General features: G+C 40.4%; 1 protein-coding gene across 1 annotated transcript; it reads left to right on the plus strand.

Moving 5' to 3' along the window:
• The first annotated feature begins 287 nt into the window (after window positions 1-287).
• BMP2 (bone morphogenetic protein 2) lies at window positions 288-18,818 on the plus strand. Its single transcript, XM_040429780.1, has 3 exons — window positions 288-729; window positions 1,912-2,270; window positions 16,666-18,818. Exons 2-3 carry the CDS (start codon window positions 1,919-1,921, stop codon window positions 17,508-17,510), a joined length of 1,197 nt encoding a protein of 398 aa, XP_040285714.1. The 5' UTR covers window positions 288-729; window positions 1,912-1,918; the 3' UTR covers window positions 17,511-18,818.
• The last annotated feature ends 263 nt before the right edge of the window (window positions 18,819-19,081 follow it).

Here is a 19,081-nt window from a genome sequence, read left to right on the forward strand (position 1 = left end):
TCCACTGTATTATATATAGTTTGCTGTATATGATTTAGTGCAATCATGAGGGAAGCATGACTGGGAGAGAATCTATACTATGCAAGCATGAGGGGAACAGTTCACGCAGTCGTCCAGTAGGTGGCGCATATCATCTATAAAGATGTAAAACCCAGTTAAAACCTAGGAAGAGGAAGGAGGGGTGTAAGAAGTGCTGCCTGTCTGTGAGCGCAACTCTGCTCCTCTCTTCGCACTGTTTCACCTACAGCTAGCTCACTGGTGATTGGCAGAGCTCCTGTGACATCAGAGGAGAAACAAAAAAAACTAAAAGACAAATGCAAGTTGCAAGTGGAGAAAGGAACAAGCTCACCGGTGAGGGATACATGGAGAGTGGCTTCTGCTGCACATGGCATAAAGAAGGAGATCTTGGAGGTCATCATGCACCAACCCTTGGATCTGCTGAGATGACTTTACATCTTCATTGCACCCTACCCACCCACAGCTGCCTGCTATCTCTGCCTACATTGTAGCCTTCAAGGAAACAAGGTTTCAGAAGAAGTACAAGAATCCTTGAGACTTGCAACAATTCCTACAGAAGGAAATCAGTCATACCCATAGAAAGTATGTTCAAAAAGAGGGGGACTGTACTCAGGATAAGCCTAGATTGTTGCCCAGCAGCCCTAGAAGGACACAGTGTAACAGCAAGTGATGTGGAGACTCTCATCCAGATATAAACTCTGCTGCACACAGGTATTCCCAGCACAGCTGAGCATGCACTGCCTTGACATGATCCCTCTATTCTATATGTGACCCTTGCATTTCTATACTATATCCTTGCATCTAATGCTCTTTGTTTTCTATTTTATATCATTGTTTATGAAACATTCTAATCAGTCAATAGAAAAGTAACTTTTTTCATAACATTGTAACAGTTCATCTGATACAGGCAAAAACCATCAGAAACTTCTTAAGGTTTCCATTCCTGCTGAAGTTGTTTGATATTTCTCCCCCTCCCTCTCTTTGATTTTTTTTATTTTTATTTTTCCCCCTTTGCCTAGTATAGGATCCTACTGTTTACTGGGATCCTGACACCTGTACAGTGCTACATTGTCTATCTTTGTGATCTAATCCTTGACTTTTTGCAGACACAACACCATCAGACTGTGTGAACAAGGGTGAATATTGCACCCCCATCAGCCTACCGACTCCTGAGCTTAGTACGAATGGTTAACCCCTCATAGGGCTGTAACTATTATTATAAGCCAACACTAGGGCATTACATTGGCCGTAGTAACCCTCTTACTGCTGGCTGTAAATGTGACACATTGTCTATCTCGTTGACCTGGAAAATGTGGCATTTAGCGTGTTTGATTGGAATGTGTGGGCAGTTAATCTAGGGTTTGGGTTGTGCTGTGCCTATAACGATACTTTCTTTAAGTCCTCGTGCACACAACCGCACGTATTTTGCGTGCATTTTTCATGGGCTCAATAGTAGAAATGCCTATTCTTGTCCACAAAACGTACAAGAATAGGATATGTTCTATAAATTGCAGGACGGTCGCACAGATGGCATCTGTGTGCAACATTGTTTGCAGTCCCATAGTAATGAATGGATCCACATCCAAACCGCAAAATATTGCGGATTGGACGTAGACCAAAAATGCATGTGACCTAGTTAATGCAGAGACTGAGATATTTTTTTTTTCAATATAATACGCTTGATTCATTATTTTTCTCATCCTCTTACCTATACTGATAAATATGCATCTTTTATATATTTCTACTATATAATGTATCTTTATAATAATACTGTCACGTGATATTGCTGCAGCATGCTCAGTGTAATAAAGGAATGCAGTATGTGGAAAGTTGTGTTTCCATATACACTCATAGGTTACTTATGTCTGTTTCTCTACCTCTCCTCTCCTTCAGGTTGACAATGGTAGCTGGGATTCGTTCTCTGCTCCTTCTGCTGCTTTATCAGGTGCTGTTAAGTGGTTGTACCGGCCTTATCCCGGAGGTTGGCAGGAGGAAGTATACGGAGTCTGGCCGGGCATCTCCTGAGGAGTCACAGGGCATCCTCAACCAGTTTGAGCTTCGCTTACTTAACATGTTCGGTTTGAAGAGGCGTCCAACCCCTGGCAAAAATGTGGTAATCCCTCACTACATGCTGGAATTGTACCATCTGCATTCGGCCCAGCTGGCTGACAACCAAGACAAGCCCCCCATGGATTATCAGAAGGAGCGTGCAGCCAGCCAAGCAAATACAGTGAGGAGCTTCCACCATGAAGGTAAAAAAACTATAGCGATCAATGAATGGAGGAGGCCATTTTTGTGGCTGAGCATGCCAAATTACTCAGAACTAGTGGTGTAATCAGGATACAATGGGGCACCTATATCTGCACATGTAAATGAGCCCAGGTTGATAGGCGCTGGAGCACATTTTTCAGCGTTATATAGGTGCACCATTTTGTACAAGGTGCAGATTAGTTTTATACGTAAGGTGCAGGGCGTGACATAATTATCCCAAGTTCCCAACCTACTGATATGAACATATTCATAGGAAAAACCACAGTTTGACCTAAGCCATGACTTGGCAACGCCAGCATCTTAGACATCGCACCAGTGTTGGGAGGCCTCCCTATGTTCACGGGTCCATACAGTTTAATGGGATTGCTTCAGCAGCATGTGCACGGATTTCTGCCAACCCCGTTCAAATGAAAGGGACAGTCTCAGAAACTGCTGCAAACATTCACTATGTGAATATACTCCTTACTGGTTCCTGCGGCTGCATTAATCTGTGTGGGTCTGGTGTTATGCGTACGTGCCTTTCAGTGACATTTCACGTACGTCCTTAAATGCTCTGTTAACTTTACCGTTAAAATTTTGTTACTATGTTTAGGAACGAACACCACGGGTAGAACTTGGTTCTTGATAATCGTTAATGCGTAACATGTGGATTTCATGCCCTCTTGACAGCTCGGCCATTTAGAAAATGTGCACTGAGGTCCTTCTGTATTTATGCTAAGTGCCCTGACAAGGCTTTTCAGTATAGACTTCTTTTATAAAGCTGATCCTTAATTGCTTCTAAACAAATTTTTACATGTGTTGAGCCTGTGCACCTTTCAGGGCTGATTAGTGTAACCTCAGATTCATGGCTGATTTATGTCTTGTGAAGTTTATCCACTCCCTCTCCCACTTGTCAGCTCCCCCCCGACCGAGTCCGAATGAAGAATTCCCACAGATAGATTTCATTTTAAATGCTAAATACAACCCAAATCCTCTAATTTTACAGTTGATCTGAGGTTGTTTGTAAAATTTCTAATCCTTATCTAATCCTCGTGAGATATCTGGAGAACTTGTAATTGTGTTTGTTTCTACAATGACTTTTTGTCTTCTGGTAAATCTTGGATAGTCTCACTGTGGCTATAAGACAAATCTCCCCAAACAGGCTGATAATAGATTTGCAACAGCTGGCTACTTGGCTCTCGAGCATCCGTGAAAACGGATGAAATGATTATTGTATAGAGATGCACAAGAATCTTTCGTTTTATTAGGTGTAAATCCTCCCTGTAATCTTGCAGCCCATGAGTGATCTCCTAGACCCAAGTGGCTCTTCTATGTTTATTCTTTACAAGGACCTTGTATTGCCTTTTTTTTTTTTTTTATTGTTTAATTATTTAGTATTTGAAAGTAGAATTGACTTCCTTGGTGTAAGGCCTTATGCACACAACCGTATGTAGTTTGCGGTCCGCAAAAAACAGATCCGCAAAAAATACGGATGACGTCCGTGTGCATTCCATATTTTACGGAACAGCTTGCCCCTAATAGAACAATGCTATCCTTGTCCGTAATGCGGACAATAGTAGGACGTGTTCTATTTTTTTGCGGAAACGGAATGCACACGGAATAGCTTCCGTTTTTTTTTTTATTTGCAGACCTATTGAAATAAATGGTTCAGCATACGGTCCGCAAAAAACCAGAACGGACACGGAAAGAAAATACGTTTGTGTGCATGAGGCCTAAAAGTTTTAAAATATCTCAACTTCATGAAATCCCTTTTTGAAGGCCTCGTGTGAACAGAGGGTTATTGATGAACATATGCAGGGTCTGCAATCAACAGACGCAACAATATCAACGGATATACTGTGTAAATCTTGACAGAGCTCCAAAATTGTATATTTATTTTCCTGCTTAAAGGCCTTGTACGGAGTATGGCAATCATTGGCTTAAGTCATGATCCTCCGTGAGCTGCTGGCTGTAGATCAGTGGCTCACACTACACATAGTGTATGCAGTGTACTGGACGTGAGCCTTCACTTCTAACGCCAAACTCATTCTGAAATCATTTCATAACCATATCAAATGGGTATTTGTAGGGCCTGGCAATTAAATGTTACCTTGTATATTTGGGAACTGCATGCGTAGTCATTTCCTATATTGGCCTGTGTTCATACTCGGATGATATATGGGCTTTGCATCCTCAACACGAACTGTTTATTTTTTCTCTTTATAAACTAACTACATATGGAGTACCACAAGTGACAGTATGGCAACACATGGTATTTTTGGGGTGTGTGTTTTTTTTTTTTTTTTGCTTAGAACAGTGGCATCATACAACACAGATGAGCCAATTGATTCGAAACTAATTAGATTCAACACGAATTTTGAAAATTTTGGTGATTCGCTTCAGGTGAATTGTGGAGAGCGAGAGAAAAAATAAATAAAATAAAACAAAAACATTTTTATATTTTATTTTTTTAAAGTGCCAAGCAAGAGAGAAAACCTATGAGTCCTAGGAGACCTCAGAGTGTCCTACTCAAATTTCACGGTCCCTTGGAGAATATTATCGATTCAGACCCAAATCAACCTAAAAAATTTTTGGGAGCGATTCGCTCATCTCCCCACACCACTCCTGTTAGTGAATGGGAGTTCATATATTCAGTCAGGGAAAAACAAATGCCAAAACGAGGTAACCTCAATGAAGGGTTAGCCCAGCCATAGGCTGGATTTCACAAGAGCAGCACAAGGTAGATCAACTGCAATGTGTGAATTCACCCCTGTTATCAGGATCAGTCCTACTAGTTAATAGTGCACAACTTCCCCATCAGTTAGCAGACCACGGGGTCACATGTGCCAAGAAATAAGGCAAGTGCCTGTGGTAGATTATTAATTTCAAGTTTTTATGGTTCTTATCCAAAAAATGATGAACAGATCCATTCTAGTTTTGCGCTGATTTTTATACTTGGGGCAGTTTTGCTACTATGTCTGCTCTACCATTAGCAGAATACAGGCTGCTAAATTATTCTTATTACAGTAGCAGGTAATAGGGACTGCTGGTGACTGTTCTGTGGCTGGATTCCACCTCCTAAGGGGACCCAATAGGATCCCACAATTAGGGAATTGGTTTTGCATTTTTCTTACTATAGAAACACAGGGCCATCAGAGATAATTCTACAGTACAGTAAATGCATTACTATGTGTTGTCTGAAATTCCAAGTGCTTCTGTTTCTCACCCTTGGGTTCCTTCTTGGGTGGCTGCCTTTTTAGTAAATGTACTGTAGCTACACAGCGGCTCTGTCTGTTATATGGTGACAAAGAAAATACAACTACACAGTGACGTGTGGCAGCAATGTCGCATGACATTTTTTGTAATGATAGTCAATGGTGTCGCACTGCGTCATGTGACATGCTGCTATTCAGAAAAATCCAACGGATGGATTTTTGTGCGACTGTCGCATCGCATCGCAGTCACAGCATGTTGCAGTGCGCCACCGTTGATCATCATTACAAAAAATTTGGTGCAACAAATGTTGTGGTGTTGTGTAGCCATACCTTTATTATACACGGCTTTGCTGCAGCACTGCCTCCTTTTACTTCAGTGGGAGCAGTGCTGCAGTTACCATCTCTGTCCACTGCACAGTGTACAGAGCTGTGTAGCTGCTGTGCCGACTTCCAGAGTTGATCAGAAGGTGTCGGACCCCCACCAATGACCTATTAATGACCTATCTTTAGGAATGGCCATAAAGGTAAAAATCCAGGAATACCCCTTTAAGACTGATTGTCAATTTTAATCTCTGTTTTCATGATAAATTATTATGTTTATTATTATTATTATTATTTATTTTTTATTTTTTTGCTTTCCAGCAGTCTAGCACAGCGGTCTGTCACTCTTGTGATAACATTGAGTATTTTTATAGTACTGGCCTACCAAGGTCCACAGCATGCACTAGCAGTGCGGGAAAGATGAGTCCGATGCTGCATGTGGCCCCGCTTTTCCTCGCCTACAGAAGGATGTTTTTTGTTTCATGTTGCAAATAGGAAAGAAAACGGTCAATCACTGCCCGAAGGCGGAGGCATTGTCTACACCCTATCCTCAATCGCGGCACGTGCTGCAGGCCAGTACTGAATAGCATCACAGGAGTGACAGTCCTCTGAAATTAGCAGGTCTATCACTACTCTATTTTGGCCTCATTGAGTTTACACTTTAAATGTATGACTTTTATCGTGGGGCATAACTAGCATGTTACTCTTCTGCTCTGGGTCAGTATGATTACATTGATACCAAATATGCATAGTTTTATTTGTTTTACTACTTATGCACAATAATAGCATGTCTCATGCAAAGAAAAGTTTTTATTAAGTCCCCACATTCCAAGAGCCATAGGCCCCTTTCACACGGGTGAGTTTTCCGCGCGGGTGCAATGCGTGAGGTGAACGCATTGCACCCGCACTGAATCCGGACCCATTCATTTCTATGGGGCTGTGCACATGAGTTGTGATTTTCACGCATCACTTGTGCGTTGCGTGAAAATCGCAGCATGCTCTATATTCTGCGTTTTTGACGCAACGCAGGCACCAGAGAAGTGAATGAGGCCGCGTGAAAATTGCAAGCATCCGCAAGCAAGTGCGGATGCGGTGCGATTTTCACGCATGGTTGCTAAGGAGATGATCGGAATGGGGACCCGATCTTTATTATTTTCCCTTATAACATGGTTATAAGGGAAAAAAATAGCATTCTGAATACAGAATGCATAGTAAACTAGTGATGGAGGGGTTAAAAATAAAAAATAAATTAACTCATCCAGTCCACTTGATCGCGTAGTTGCGGATCTCTGTCTTCTTCTGTAATGTTGAGCTGCCGGCTAAGGACCTGTGGTGACGTCAAATCACATGGTCCCTCACCATGGTGATGAACCATGTAATGGGCACAGTGACGTCACCACAGGTCTTTTGCCAGGTCCTGAAGATAGAACAGAGACCGGCAGCTATGGAGCAGGTACGTTCAATTTTTTATTTTTATTTTTTAACCCCTCCATCCCTAATTTACTTTGCATTCTGTATTAAGAATGCTATTATTTTCCCTTATAACCATGTTATAAGGGAAAATAATAAAATCTACACAACACCAAACCCAAACCAGAACTTCAGTGAATAAGTCCGGGTTTGGGTCTGGGTACCAAACATGGCGATTTTTCTCACGCGCGTGCAAAACACATTAAAACGCTTTGCACTCGCGTGGAAAAATCGCGCATTTTACCGCAACGCACCCGCATCTTATCGGGCCTTCACACGCCACACTCGTGTGAAAGAGGTCATAGTCTCATTTTGCCATCAATGGAGCCGTATGTGGGCTTGTGTTTTGCAGAAAGGGATGTAGTTTTCGTTGGGGAAGCAGTTGTTATTATTGTTCACCTTGGAATTTCGTTCACAAAATAGTTACCTTCATAATATATCTATGTCATATACAGTACTAACTAAAGACCTCATTGTCTCAGTTTTTGCTCTATTGACCGAAAACTTTTTTTTTTTTTTATAATTGAAAGGGATTATCCATGAATTAGCATTTTGATGGCTTATCAGTATTAGGCCACATGCACACAGCCGTTGTGCGTCCGTTCCGTGCATTGGGGACCCAATGCATGGGCAACATCCGTGCAGCGGGCCGGACCCATTTAACTTGAATGGGTCCGTGGTCTGTCCGCACCGCAAAAAAAAAATGACCTGTTATTTGCGGTGCGGAATAACGAAAAGAAACCCCACGGAAGCACTGCGTAGTGCTTCCGGTGTTCCGTTCCGTGACTCCGTTCCGCATCTCCGGAATTGCGGACCCATTCAATTGTGCATGAGGCCTTATATTGGTGGGGTTCTGAGTCCCAGCACCCCTGCCGATCAGGGTTTCAAAGAGGCTGCAGCTCTTTCTGGGCCAGTGGTGTCACCATACATCAGTCAAATGGCCTAGGTGCAGCTCAGTCACATTCAAGTGAATGGGCCTGAGCTACAATATCTAGCACTGCCTCAATACATTGTATGGTGCTGTGATTGGTTAGCAGTGAGGAGACCACAGCACTCAACAGAGAGCAATGGTCTCTTAAAACAGGTAATCAATACCAGATCGGGGTGAGGTTACAACACTTGGCACCCCCGCCAATCAGCTATCCTGATGATAGGTCGTCAATATCAAATTCCCATATAACCCCTTTAATATAGCTCTGTTTTGCTTTTGTTTTTAGTGAGTGCAGTTAAGTTAGAGATAGAGATGGAGAGATTATATATTTTTATATATATATAATATATAAATTTTTTTTTTACTGATCTTGTGGGTGTTAGGGTGGGTTCACACTAGTGTTAGGGATTCTGTTATAACAGGGTTATAACGGAACATAACGGAATCCATAGGATGGAATGCAAAACGGACGCCTTTAAGAGGCATTCAGTTTTGCTCCGTCTTAATAGAAAAACATGGGAAAACATAACGGATCGATCTGGGTCCCGTTATGCAAGACGGAAAACAAAGTCCTGTCGACAGGACTTTGTTTTCCGTCTTGCATAACGGGAACTAGACGGATCCGTTTTGATTCCCATAGACTTCTATTAGGACGGAGAGCAAACGGAATGCCCATCCGTCTTATGGATTCCGTTGTGTTCCGTTATAATGGAAAGCCATAACGAAATCCCTAACGCTAGTGTGAACCCACCCTTAATGGTAACACTAGACTTTCTAGTTCTAGACAATACAGCTTCATCATCTTCAAGAGAACCTGAAAGCTCTCCTTAGGTACTTTGATCTTCTTCTATTGTATAGATTGAATAAGTACTAAATGGCAGTTAATGGCATGAACACTAAGAAAATATATGGTCTTATAACGTGAACACACAGAGGCAATGCAGCTTATATTATTCACATTCAGTAATTTTTTCATAAATTAAAGTACAAGCTATTATATGAACCTTTTGTAATCTAACTCATCAGAGAAAGATGCTTCTTTCTCCTCCTGTCAAGCTCTTTTCCTGCTCCCCTCTTTTTTTCACAGATCGCACATGGACCCATAAACTTTTTTGGGATCTCCTAGAAATCGGAGAGCACATGGCTGTCGTCCATATGGTGTTCTCATCTGTGCAGCAAATTTAGAACCTTTCCTTTTCTTGTCATTTTTGCGGACAAGAATAGGTTTTTGTACAGTGGGTCCCATGCAAATTGCGGGATGCACACGAACCGCATCTGTATTTTGTGGTTCTGCAATTTGCTGACCACAAGTCTGATACGATTTTGCGCAGGAGGCCTTAACATTTTTAGAGAAATAGCAATTACAGACATTTCCATGCATACCACTTGGGCTCTGTGCAGACTGTATCTGAGTCTAAAGTATCTCACTAGACACATACAGTGTCTTTTACTGCCTGTTGTATACTTGTTGCTAAGTGGTATACATTTTTATTTATTTTTTATTTTATTTTCCTGGTGGCCCCTGTATAGGAAAGTACCATCTGCTGTGCTTCCCATACAGTTTTCTCCCTTAGGCCACAACTAGTGTTGAGGTGCTATTCAAGCTGACCCACAATGCTTAGTAAAAATTGCAGCCTTTTGAAGTATAGAGGACAATTTACTAAGATGATTGTGCCTAGACCTTGACCTAAAATGAAACAAAATATAGTGCATTTCTAGCTCATAATGTTGCTTGAAAATTTGGATCTATTAAATCAGTACACTAAAAGAAATAACCCACTGTTCCCAGCCTGCCTGTTTTGGTAAAGGGTTGTTCAGGGAGTTTATATTGGTGATCTATCCTCAGAATAGGTCATCAATATCAGATTGATGGGGGTTCCGACAGGAGGCGGCGCTTGTACGAGCACTGCTTCCTCTTTACTCTGCCCGTGTCTCATGTGTAGAGTAATTAGAGCTGCTCGTCTCAATGGAATGAGCAGTTGTAACTACACTACGCCACCACTGCAAATGAGACGACATGCAGTGTAATTTTGAAGAGAAGCAGCGCTCGTACTAGCGCTGCCTGCTCTACAAACAGCTTATTGGCGGGAGTTCCGGGTTTCAGTCCTCCACTGATCAGATATTGATGACCTATTTTGAGGATAGATCATCAATATAAACCACTAGAACAACCCCTTTAAGATGAAGCAACCTGCATTGAAATTGCTCCAACATTTTGGTGCAAAGTAAGCCAACCAATAGTTGGTGTAACAGTAGACAAAAGTGACTATTCATGCCATACCTTTTATGAAACAGCATGAGCCACTGTGATAAATTAGATTAATTGTTAGGCCTTGTTGCCTTGCCGTGCCCGTATTGGGGCCCTCAAACATGAATGGGTCTGCAATTTGGAAAGAGCAGTGCGGAACTTGTTCTATTTTTTTTTGAATGGGTCTGGATCCATGTACGGCAACCGCATGGCTAGCGCACTTGAATTGGGGACCGGAAATTGCGGTCCCTAATGTACAGAACGGCTAGCACACATTTGTGTGCATGAGGCATTAGACTGGTCTTCTAAGTTTATGCTGTGTACGTTTCAAACATGATTAGTAGACTACTTTTTGTCTTTGTTTAGCTGAGATTGGCGTTCTCTGTGGGTTTTGCATGCAGTTTTTATTGCTGCAGTTTCTCTGAAGTCAGTGGAGTAGAACCACAGCGATGCACAGTGGGAAAACTCATTTTAAATAGGTTTCAGAGATGGTGTAATTGTCACATTTGCTGTTTCTGCTCCATCTTCTTCTTTTTTTTTTTTTGCTTTTTTTTTTTATATGGGTTCTTACAAAAAATCCTATTACAGTATGTTCCATGTCAAATTATTGAAATCTCCATTAGAAACATTAATGACAGGGGAGAATATACCTATAATATAGTGACATACAGGCGCACCATATAGCAGCACATTGCATGGTTAGAGGTCTGCAAAGGGCCTGTGTGCGCGACCACTTGTGGCCAGAAAGAGAAGGGAGTTTTTCAATGCAGTGTTCTTCTGTGGGCATCTTTATCTAGGCCTATCAAGAGAACAATAGAGTTTTCATACCGCTATCCCAATTCTATGCATACTATTGTAATGAGGATTACCTTGCAGATAACCTCTTCCCCTCACATTAGCAGTAACCTGGCAATAGATTACCTATCTATATAGGAGGTCTTATCATTCGTGCTGACTGCTACAGAAAAACAATATTTCGTATAAAATTTGCAATGGTATAATATTGCCAAAATGAAAAAGAAAAACTGCCAAAACTTTTTTTTAAAATATTGAGTTTTTTTTTTCTTTTTTACTTTTTGATGAAAGTGTCCCTCTAAACATATGCAGCATGTTGGCCAGAGAGTTCACATACTATAAAAGAATGAGCATTAGGAATTCCGCTTGGCTTGATTCTACAGTATTACATTGTTTGGAGCGGAGAACATTACTCATATTTTTATGTGTTTTGACCCATCAAAGTGGTTGTCCAGTGTGTCTGGAGAACACACACATATAAATGAATGGATGAGCAGGAGTAGGAATGCTGTTGCAGGTTTTTCTTACGTAAACCACAGGATGTCTTTTAAAGTCAGCTACCACATGTACCACTAATTCCTCAACTTCCTAAGGGTGTTTGGATTGCTGTTTCTCTTCACATTGAGGAAATCTGCTATGTACTGCTTGCTTCCCAGGTTGTTGGCTGTCGGCTTTCTAACACTGCCTATATTCTAATGTCAGCAATAAATGGTTTTGATTTTATGCTTTGTGAACCCATTTTATTCTCTAGACTGTTAGATTAGCGTTGGTTAATGATCCTATTTTATCAAGTCCTTCATTATTTTTAGTTTTGAAAATATTTATTCTTGGAAACCATTTTAATATGTGATTTTTGTTGCCTATTTTATTGTGTTGCTGTAAGAACAGTTTTGAAAACCTAAATTTTCTATTTCACTTAATATATGGACTTCTGTTAACCTTGGATTGCAGTTTATACCTTGGTCAGTGTACTATGCTTTTACTTCTGTTGTCCCCGGATAGTAAATGTTCCGGTAAATAGGTTAGTCCTTGTTCAGGATGAGATTATTGATAAAAGTAGGGCTCTCATGTGGTTTGTGCATTTCTAGGTATGAATGTAATCTCTTTTTAGTGTGTGATTCATTCCAGTTCTGCTTTGGAGGTTCAAGTTTACAGAGACCTGACTTAAAAGTTGTGTTTTAATCGTCTTTTTACCTGGAGCCAAGATATACATTTATAGGCTAATAATCTTTGCTTTGATAGAGCATTCTGGGAGACTTTTGAATGCATATATAAACAAAAATGTATTTTATGAGCAGATTATTTTATTTTTTTCAGTTGGTTAAAATGAATTATGATCTTTACTTACAACACAAACACAACATTAAAGTATAGTAGTTTAGTATACGGGCTATATTTTTTGCATGTGCAGTCGAGGCTGGACATATCACAGGAGGCAAGTAGCTGGTGTGACTAGAAATTTGCTGCTGGCGCCTAACTGTTTGGGTTGTTTTCTATGGATGTGTGTGAAGGTTTATATTCCCTGACCACTAGAAATGTCATGTTGACTACTAAAGTGGTTTCATTAAATTTAAAGTATGCTTTTACTAGAGATGAGTGAAGTTCTTAAAAATTAGATTCGGCTGCTTTGCCTAATTTTTTCAAAAAAATTCATTTTGTGCCAAATTACTTTGTCGCGGAGTGCATTTCTTTGTAAGTAGCTGGCGCAATCCAGCAGTGCTAGTCGTGTTTGCACACTATAGGAAAAAGTGGCCGCCTATTTGGTGGCTGGGACCGGGGGAGCACACATAGGCTAGTGCTTTTTTCTATAGTGTGCAAGCACGGCCAACGCTGCTGGATTGCAGGGTAGTCATAACCCCTGGTTACAAGCAGTGTATAATGTGATGGAAAAATGAATCCAGCCAGCAAAGGAGGCAATATGGACAATCACAATACATTAGTAAGTGCTTTGTATTAGGCTACTTTCACACTGGCGTTTTGGTTTTCTGTTTGTGAGATCCGTTCAGGGCTCTCACAAGCGGTCCAAAACGGATCAGTTTTGCCCTAATGCATTCTGAATGGAAAAGGATCCGCTCAGAATGCATCAGTTTGCCTCCTTTCCGTCTCCATTCCGCTTTGGAGGCGGACACCAAAACGCTGCTTGCAGTGTTTTTGGTGTCCGTCTGACGAAACTGAGCCAAACGGATCCATTCTGACACACAATGTAAGTCAATGGGGACTGATCCGTTTTTATGTGACACAATCTGGATCTGTCCTCATTGACTTTCAATGGTGTTCAAGACGGATCAGTTTTGGCTATGTTAAAGATAATACAAACGGGTCTGTTCTGAACGGATGCATGCGGTTGCATTATCTGAACGTATACGTATGTGCAGATCCATGATGGATCCGCACCAAACGCGACTGTGAAAGTAGCCTAACTTTGTCCACAAGATAAATGCCACTTTCTGAAGTGAACCAACCCCTTTAATTACAATCTTTCAGGTTTATGCACACACAATGCCTTGACTAAACATGTCCTTTAGGCTAGTTTCACACTAGTGTTGGGCATCTTTGGCAGACTGTTCTGGCAGAGAGCAGCCTGCCGGAGATGTCTGGATCTGGCACTGCCAGATGATAGCTGACACCCGCTGACCTCCTTCACTATAATGGGGACCGGGTGAGATCCGGCCACAACCTGGCAAACCTGTATCCAGCGTTTTTTGTCCAGACGATTCTCGACATATTTGCCAGGTTGTGGCCAAATCTCTGCTGTTCCCCATTATGGTGAATGGGGCTGTATGGAATTCCAGCAGCGCCCGGCAGTGACTGATCCGGCAGGCTGTTACCAACCGAAACAGACTGCCGGATCTGCAAAATTCAGATGTGAAACCGACTTTAAAGAAAAACATCCCAATGTACATGTGGTAGCTAGAACGGTTGACTTAGCTCGAGCCACTGGTTGGTCAGTGTTCACATAATATATTATCTACAGAATAGCTTCTACCTGTAAGAATAATTCACATTTAACATTGCATTTAAATGATCTGGCAGGGGGCAGACTGCTAGAGTTCTCCAAATCCAGCATTGATGGACGCGACCATGTACCTCCAGACCACATTGACTATTGGGGTGATCTGGCCACTTTCTAGCATAAGTGCCAGCTTCAGCTGGACAAAAAGCTATGCAAGTGACTGGATCAGCATCTGATGTCCTTACTGTCAATGGGGTCTGGCAGTGCATGGCTATGCTGTATCCGGTGAACTCTGGCAGGTTGTTCCTCTGCCAAATCAGTTAAACGCAGTTGTGAATCAGCCCTTAGACTACTATGTTTGGTTGGGCAGGTGTATCTCGGCATCTTAATCCCCAAGTATTTCCCATCAAGGACTTAGGTTTTCAAGCATCCTTTGAAAGTTTGGGCAGATCCTTTTTGTATTTAAAATGTCACCACAAGTAACCATACTCTGGTAAAAAAAAAGACTGCAGTTTTTGTCCAGAGAATGACTTCACCTATGATTAGGGTATTGAACACATTCATAATGTGTAGCTATATTTTTTCCATGCCATAAAGTGATGACATATATAGGATATAAAGGAAAAGAATATGCAACTTTGTGATCGGTGGGGGTCCAACCTGCACATTAATTTCCTGGCCATTGGATGTGCAGGAAATTATGGCAAAAGCCCATTCACTTGAAGGACTATACTGCATTTATTTCTGTGCAGTGGGCAGCTAGGAGCATCACTGTGCAAGGTAAGGTTGTGAAAGGGACACAACATTAAAAAAGCACTGTGGCCCTTTCATTCTTAGGAGTGGCAGAGGTCCTGCCACTTAGACCCACACTGATCACATAGTGATTGCATATCGTAGTGACATTTCTTCACTTTACAAGATGGGAATGACCCTTTAGAAAAGTTTAACCTGCAGTACATAATAAGGTGATTACATTTCAAGTACAGTACATTTCATTACTTATCTTCTTAAGATCCCAAGTTACAGCCTATGTTATACTCCACAGCTGCATTTATACTTCTGCAGGTTTAAATTGAAATCTCTCAGCACATCTTATTGACACATACGGTAGCTGGCTTTGGTAAATTGCATTCTGGAAAATGTAAATCTGTATACCACACACTGTGCAACTAATATAAAAAAGCAGGACTAGCCTTTCACATAGGAGTTTATCATGCATGTGTCTGACGACAAGCTTGTGGAAGGTTTTCATTGATAACCATTAAAACTGTGAATGCAGCTCTGAACCTCGATTTTGCTATAAATGTCTCAAAAGTTCTATAAAGGGGATGTCCAACTTTAAAAAAAAAAAAATTCCACCAAACCAGCAATTGTCATAAAATAACTTAACCAATTTATCCCCCACCGCTTCCAGGACAGTCTCTCTGAACCCAATTGTTAAAACAGCCATTATCCCATCTTGTTAACTTGTACACTGACCACCTCTGCTGCCAACTACTGGCCTCATAAGTATATAGCACGAGACAGCAAGTGATTGACTGTAGTGGTAAACAGGCGCATAATTGCTGCAGCCAAACAAAGCTTGGCAGGATGGATCAGAACAGAAGAACTGGAAGTAGTGGGGATGTAATGGGTGAGTATATTTTTAATTTTTTTATGTTATGGCAATTGTTAGCTTGGAGGATTTTATATATATATTTTTTAAATTGGACAGCCGTTTTAATGTGTGACTATAACATAATCCATTTAACGTATAAAGATAGCCATACACATTAGATAGAAGTTGGTTGTTGGTTGATGGTTGAACTGAAGTTGAATAAACAGATCCCCCTCACTTGCCGTTAGTTTTTCAAATTGCCCATACACGTTCAATGAAAGAGGGTGATGGATGAAAGATCTTTCTAGCAACATTCTTTCTTAAGGCTCCTTTACGCTGGCCGAGCATCAGCCAGATAATCCCTAACAAGTGTTTGTAGGAATGCTCGTTAACAATGATCTGCGGATGTAAAGGTGCCGCCGATCACTCGTTCATCGAGTAATACGATTGTTTGTGCGGTCACCTAAATCATCGTTTGCTGACAGCAGATTGTAGCACTATAATTCTGTATAGGCACAAGCGATGACATTAGCGATTGCTCCTCCCTATACTGTTGAGGAGATTGTGGCGTATAAATACAGCGGCCTCCTTCACTGATTTGTAGGCGCTTGCTGGGAAGGAATGTTTTTTCCCGACAATCGTCTGCTATATCTAGCAGTGTAAAGGGGCCTAAAAAAGATCTTTCATTCATGAATATCTTTCTTTGAACGAACGATCTTTCGTCCAACTATCGGATGAAAATCGGATAAAAATATTAAACATGGCTGACATCTTTTCAAACTGTAATGCTCTGTCACCAGTCCACTAAGACTATAATTTGTTGTTTAAATTTCAACTATTTTGTTTCTTTCTTTCTGTCCAACTTAGATTCTCTAGAAGATCTTCCAGAATCTGGAGAAAAGACTGTTCAGCGTTTCTTCTTTAATTTGACTTCCATTCCTAATGAAGAGCTCATTACATCTGCTGAACTTCGGATATTTCGAGAGGAAGTTCAAGAGTCCTTTGAAAAGAACAGCAGCAAAGCCCTCCGTATTAATATTTATGATATTATCAAACCAATTGCTGCTGCCTCTAGGGGACCTGTCACAAGACTGTTGGACACCCGACTGATACATCATAATGTGAGCAGATGGGAAAGCTTTGATGTCACCCCAGCTATTATAAGGTGGATTGCACACAGACAGCCTAACCATGGGTTTGTTGTTGAAGTGACTCAGTTAGACTATGAGAAAAATGTCACTAAGAGACATGTGAGAATAAGCAGATCTTTATTGCCCGATAAAAAGCATTGGTCCCAAATAAGGCCCCTTTTAGTAACTTATGGCCATGATGGCAAAGGACACCCTCTACATAAAAGAGAAAAACGACAAGCAAGGCAGAGGCAGAGGAAACGGCTCAAATCAAGTTGTAGAAGACATCCATTATATGTGGACTTCAGTGATGTTGGCTGGAATGATTGGATTGTAGCGCCACCTGGGTACCATGCCTTCTACTGCCATGGAGAATGCCCATTTCCCTTGGCAGATCATTTCAACTCTACAAATCATGCCATCGTACAAACATTGGTGAACTCTGTTAATTCCAACATCCCAAAAGCTTGTTGTGTCCCGACAGAACTGAGCGCCATCTCTATGCTCTACCTTGATGAAAATGAAAAAGTTGTGCTGAAAAATTACCAAGACATGGTTGTGGAAGGGTGTGGATGCCGTTAACAAAGTATAACTTACAAGAAAACAACACAAACACACACAAAGTTGACACTTTAATATTTCCCAATAGAGACTTTATTTATGCAATGAAAAGCTAAAAACCGTTATTTTGAATATATATTTATGTGTACGAGAAAGTTGGGAAGCAAATATTTTAATCTAAGAAATATTATTTCCCCCCCCCCTTTTTTTTTTTTAAGTTGTACATTTTATACGGGTTTTGTACCCAGCACATGAAGTATAAAGGTCAGATTCTTATTTTGTATTTATTTTCCATTATAACCACTTTTTAGAAAAAAAAATAGCTGTTTTTTGTATTTATATGTATTCAAAAGAAATATAGGTTTTGTAAATATGTTTGAAAAAAAAAAATTTGTTGTATTTAAGTTGAAAGGTATACATGGGAGGTAAAAGATAAGCAAAAATATTTTACTTTCTTATATGCTACTGTTAAGGTCATTAGTTTAAACCCAGAAGAAGGAGGTTAATCTCAAGAATTACCAGGACGGATAATAGTATTGTGCAATTCTCAGGCATTCTGCAATCACAAATTATAAAAAAAAAAAAAATCCTAAAAATGGCCTCTCACCTAATTTGTTTTTTATTCAGTAGGCTGTAGAACAATAAAAGTATTATTCAGTAAAATGCAAAAATGGTCATGATCCGACCAAGTGTTTAACACATGTACTATATATTAAGACCTGTTGGTACAGGATGTTTTCTCTTACGATGGATATTTTTTACAAATTAAGACTTTAAATTATTTATTTAATGTTATTCCCTTATGTTGTTCCTAAGTAAAAGAATTGTATTTCCCATGTTCTACTGGTTCTTTTTGTTAAGAGCTGCTATGTACAATCTCTAGGGGGGTTCTATATGAATTTGCATTTATGATGCAACCTTCAATTCAATTAAAAAAGTTTCCCGTTTCATGACACAGCTTTAGCCAACTCCTTTGAAAAACCTTGGTATATAAGAGTCTGTCCTCAAAACATTATTTTCTTAAGATCAATGGGTTTTTAAATTTCTCGAATCTGAATGTCCAATGATATCCATGAATTGAGCGATTTGAACCCCAGTTCAGAAAATGTCATGATGAGTTAGCCATGTTGAATTATGACCTTATTTTCAAGTTGTGTTTAAGATGGCTTCTGGTTTCTGTTTTAACAGATAAGTGTTTATGGACAGAACACTCTACAGTACTTCCCTAGTTTTCTCGGTCACGTAGATACATATAATTGTGAATTCTACAATTTCCATATAGCTATGCTTTTTTACAGTCTGTCCTATGCACCATAGTATATTTGGAAATATATTTAGTAAAAAGCGGACACAAAGTGTTGAAAGAAATTGACACACAAAAAATCACTTTTTGAAATTCCAAAGACATAAAAAAATGCATAATTTTTGTTATTGGCAGCTGATGGCGACTGCCGGTGCTACTATTGGGTATATTGAAGAACATTGTGTTCACTGATGGTTATTAAAGATGGGTCTAGTTCAATATGCATCATAAAGAATCATTTCTACCAGAATATATTTTACCCATTTGTACCAGTTTCCTCCATTCCAAG

Source organism: Bufo bufo, chromosome 4, assembly GCF_905171765.1.
Source record: "Bufo bufo chromosome 4, aBufBuf1.1, whole genome shotgun sequence".
Classification (NCBI taxonomy): Eukaryota; Metazoa; Chordata; class Amphibia; order Anura; family Bufonidae; genus Bufo; species Bufo bufo.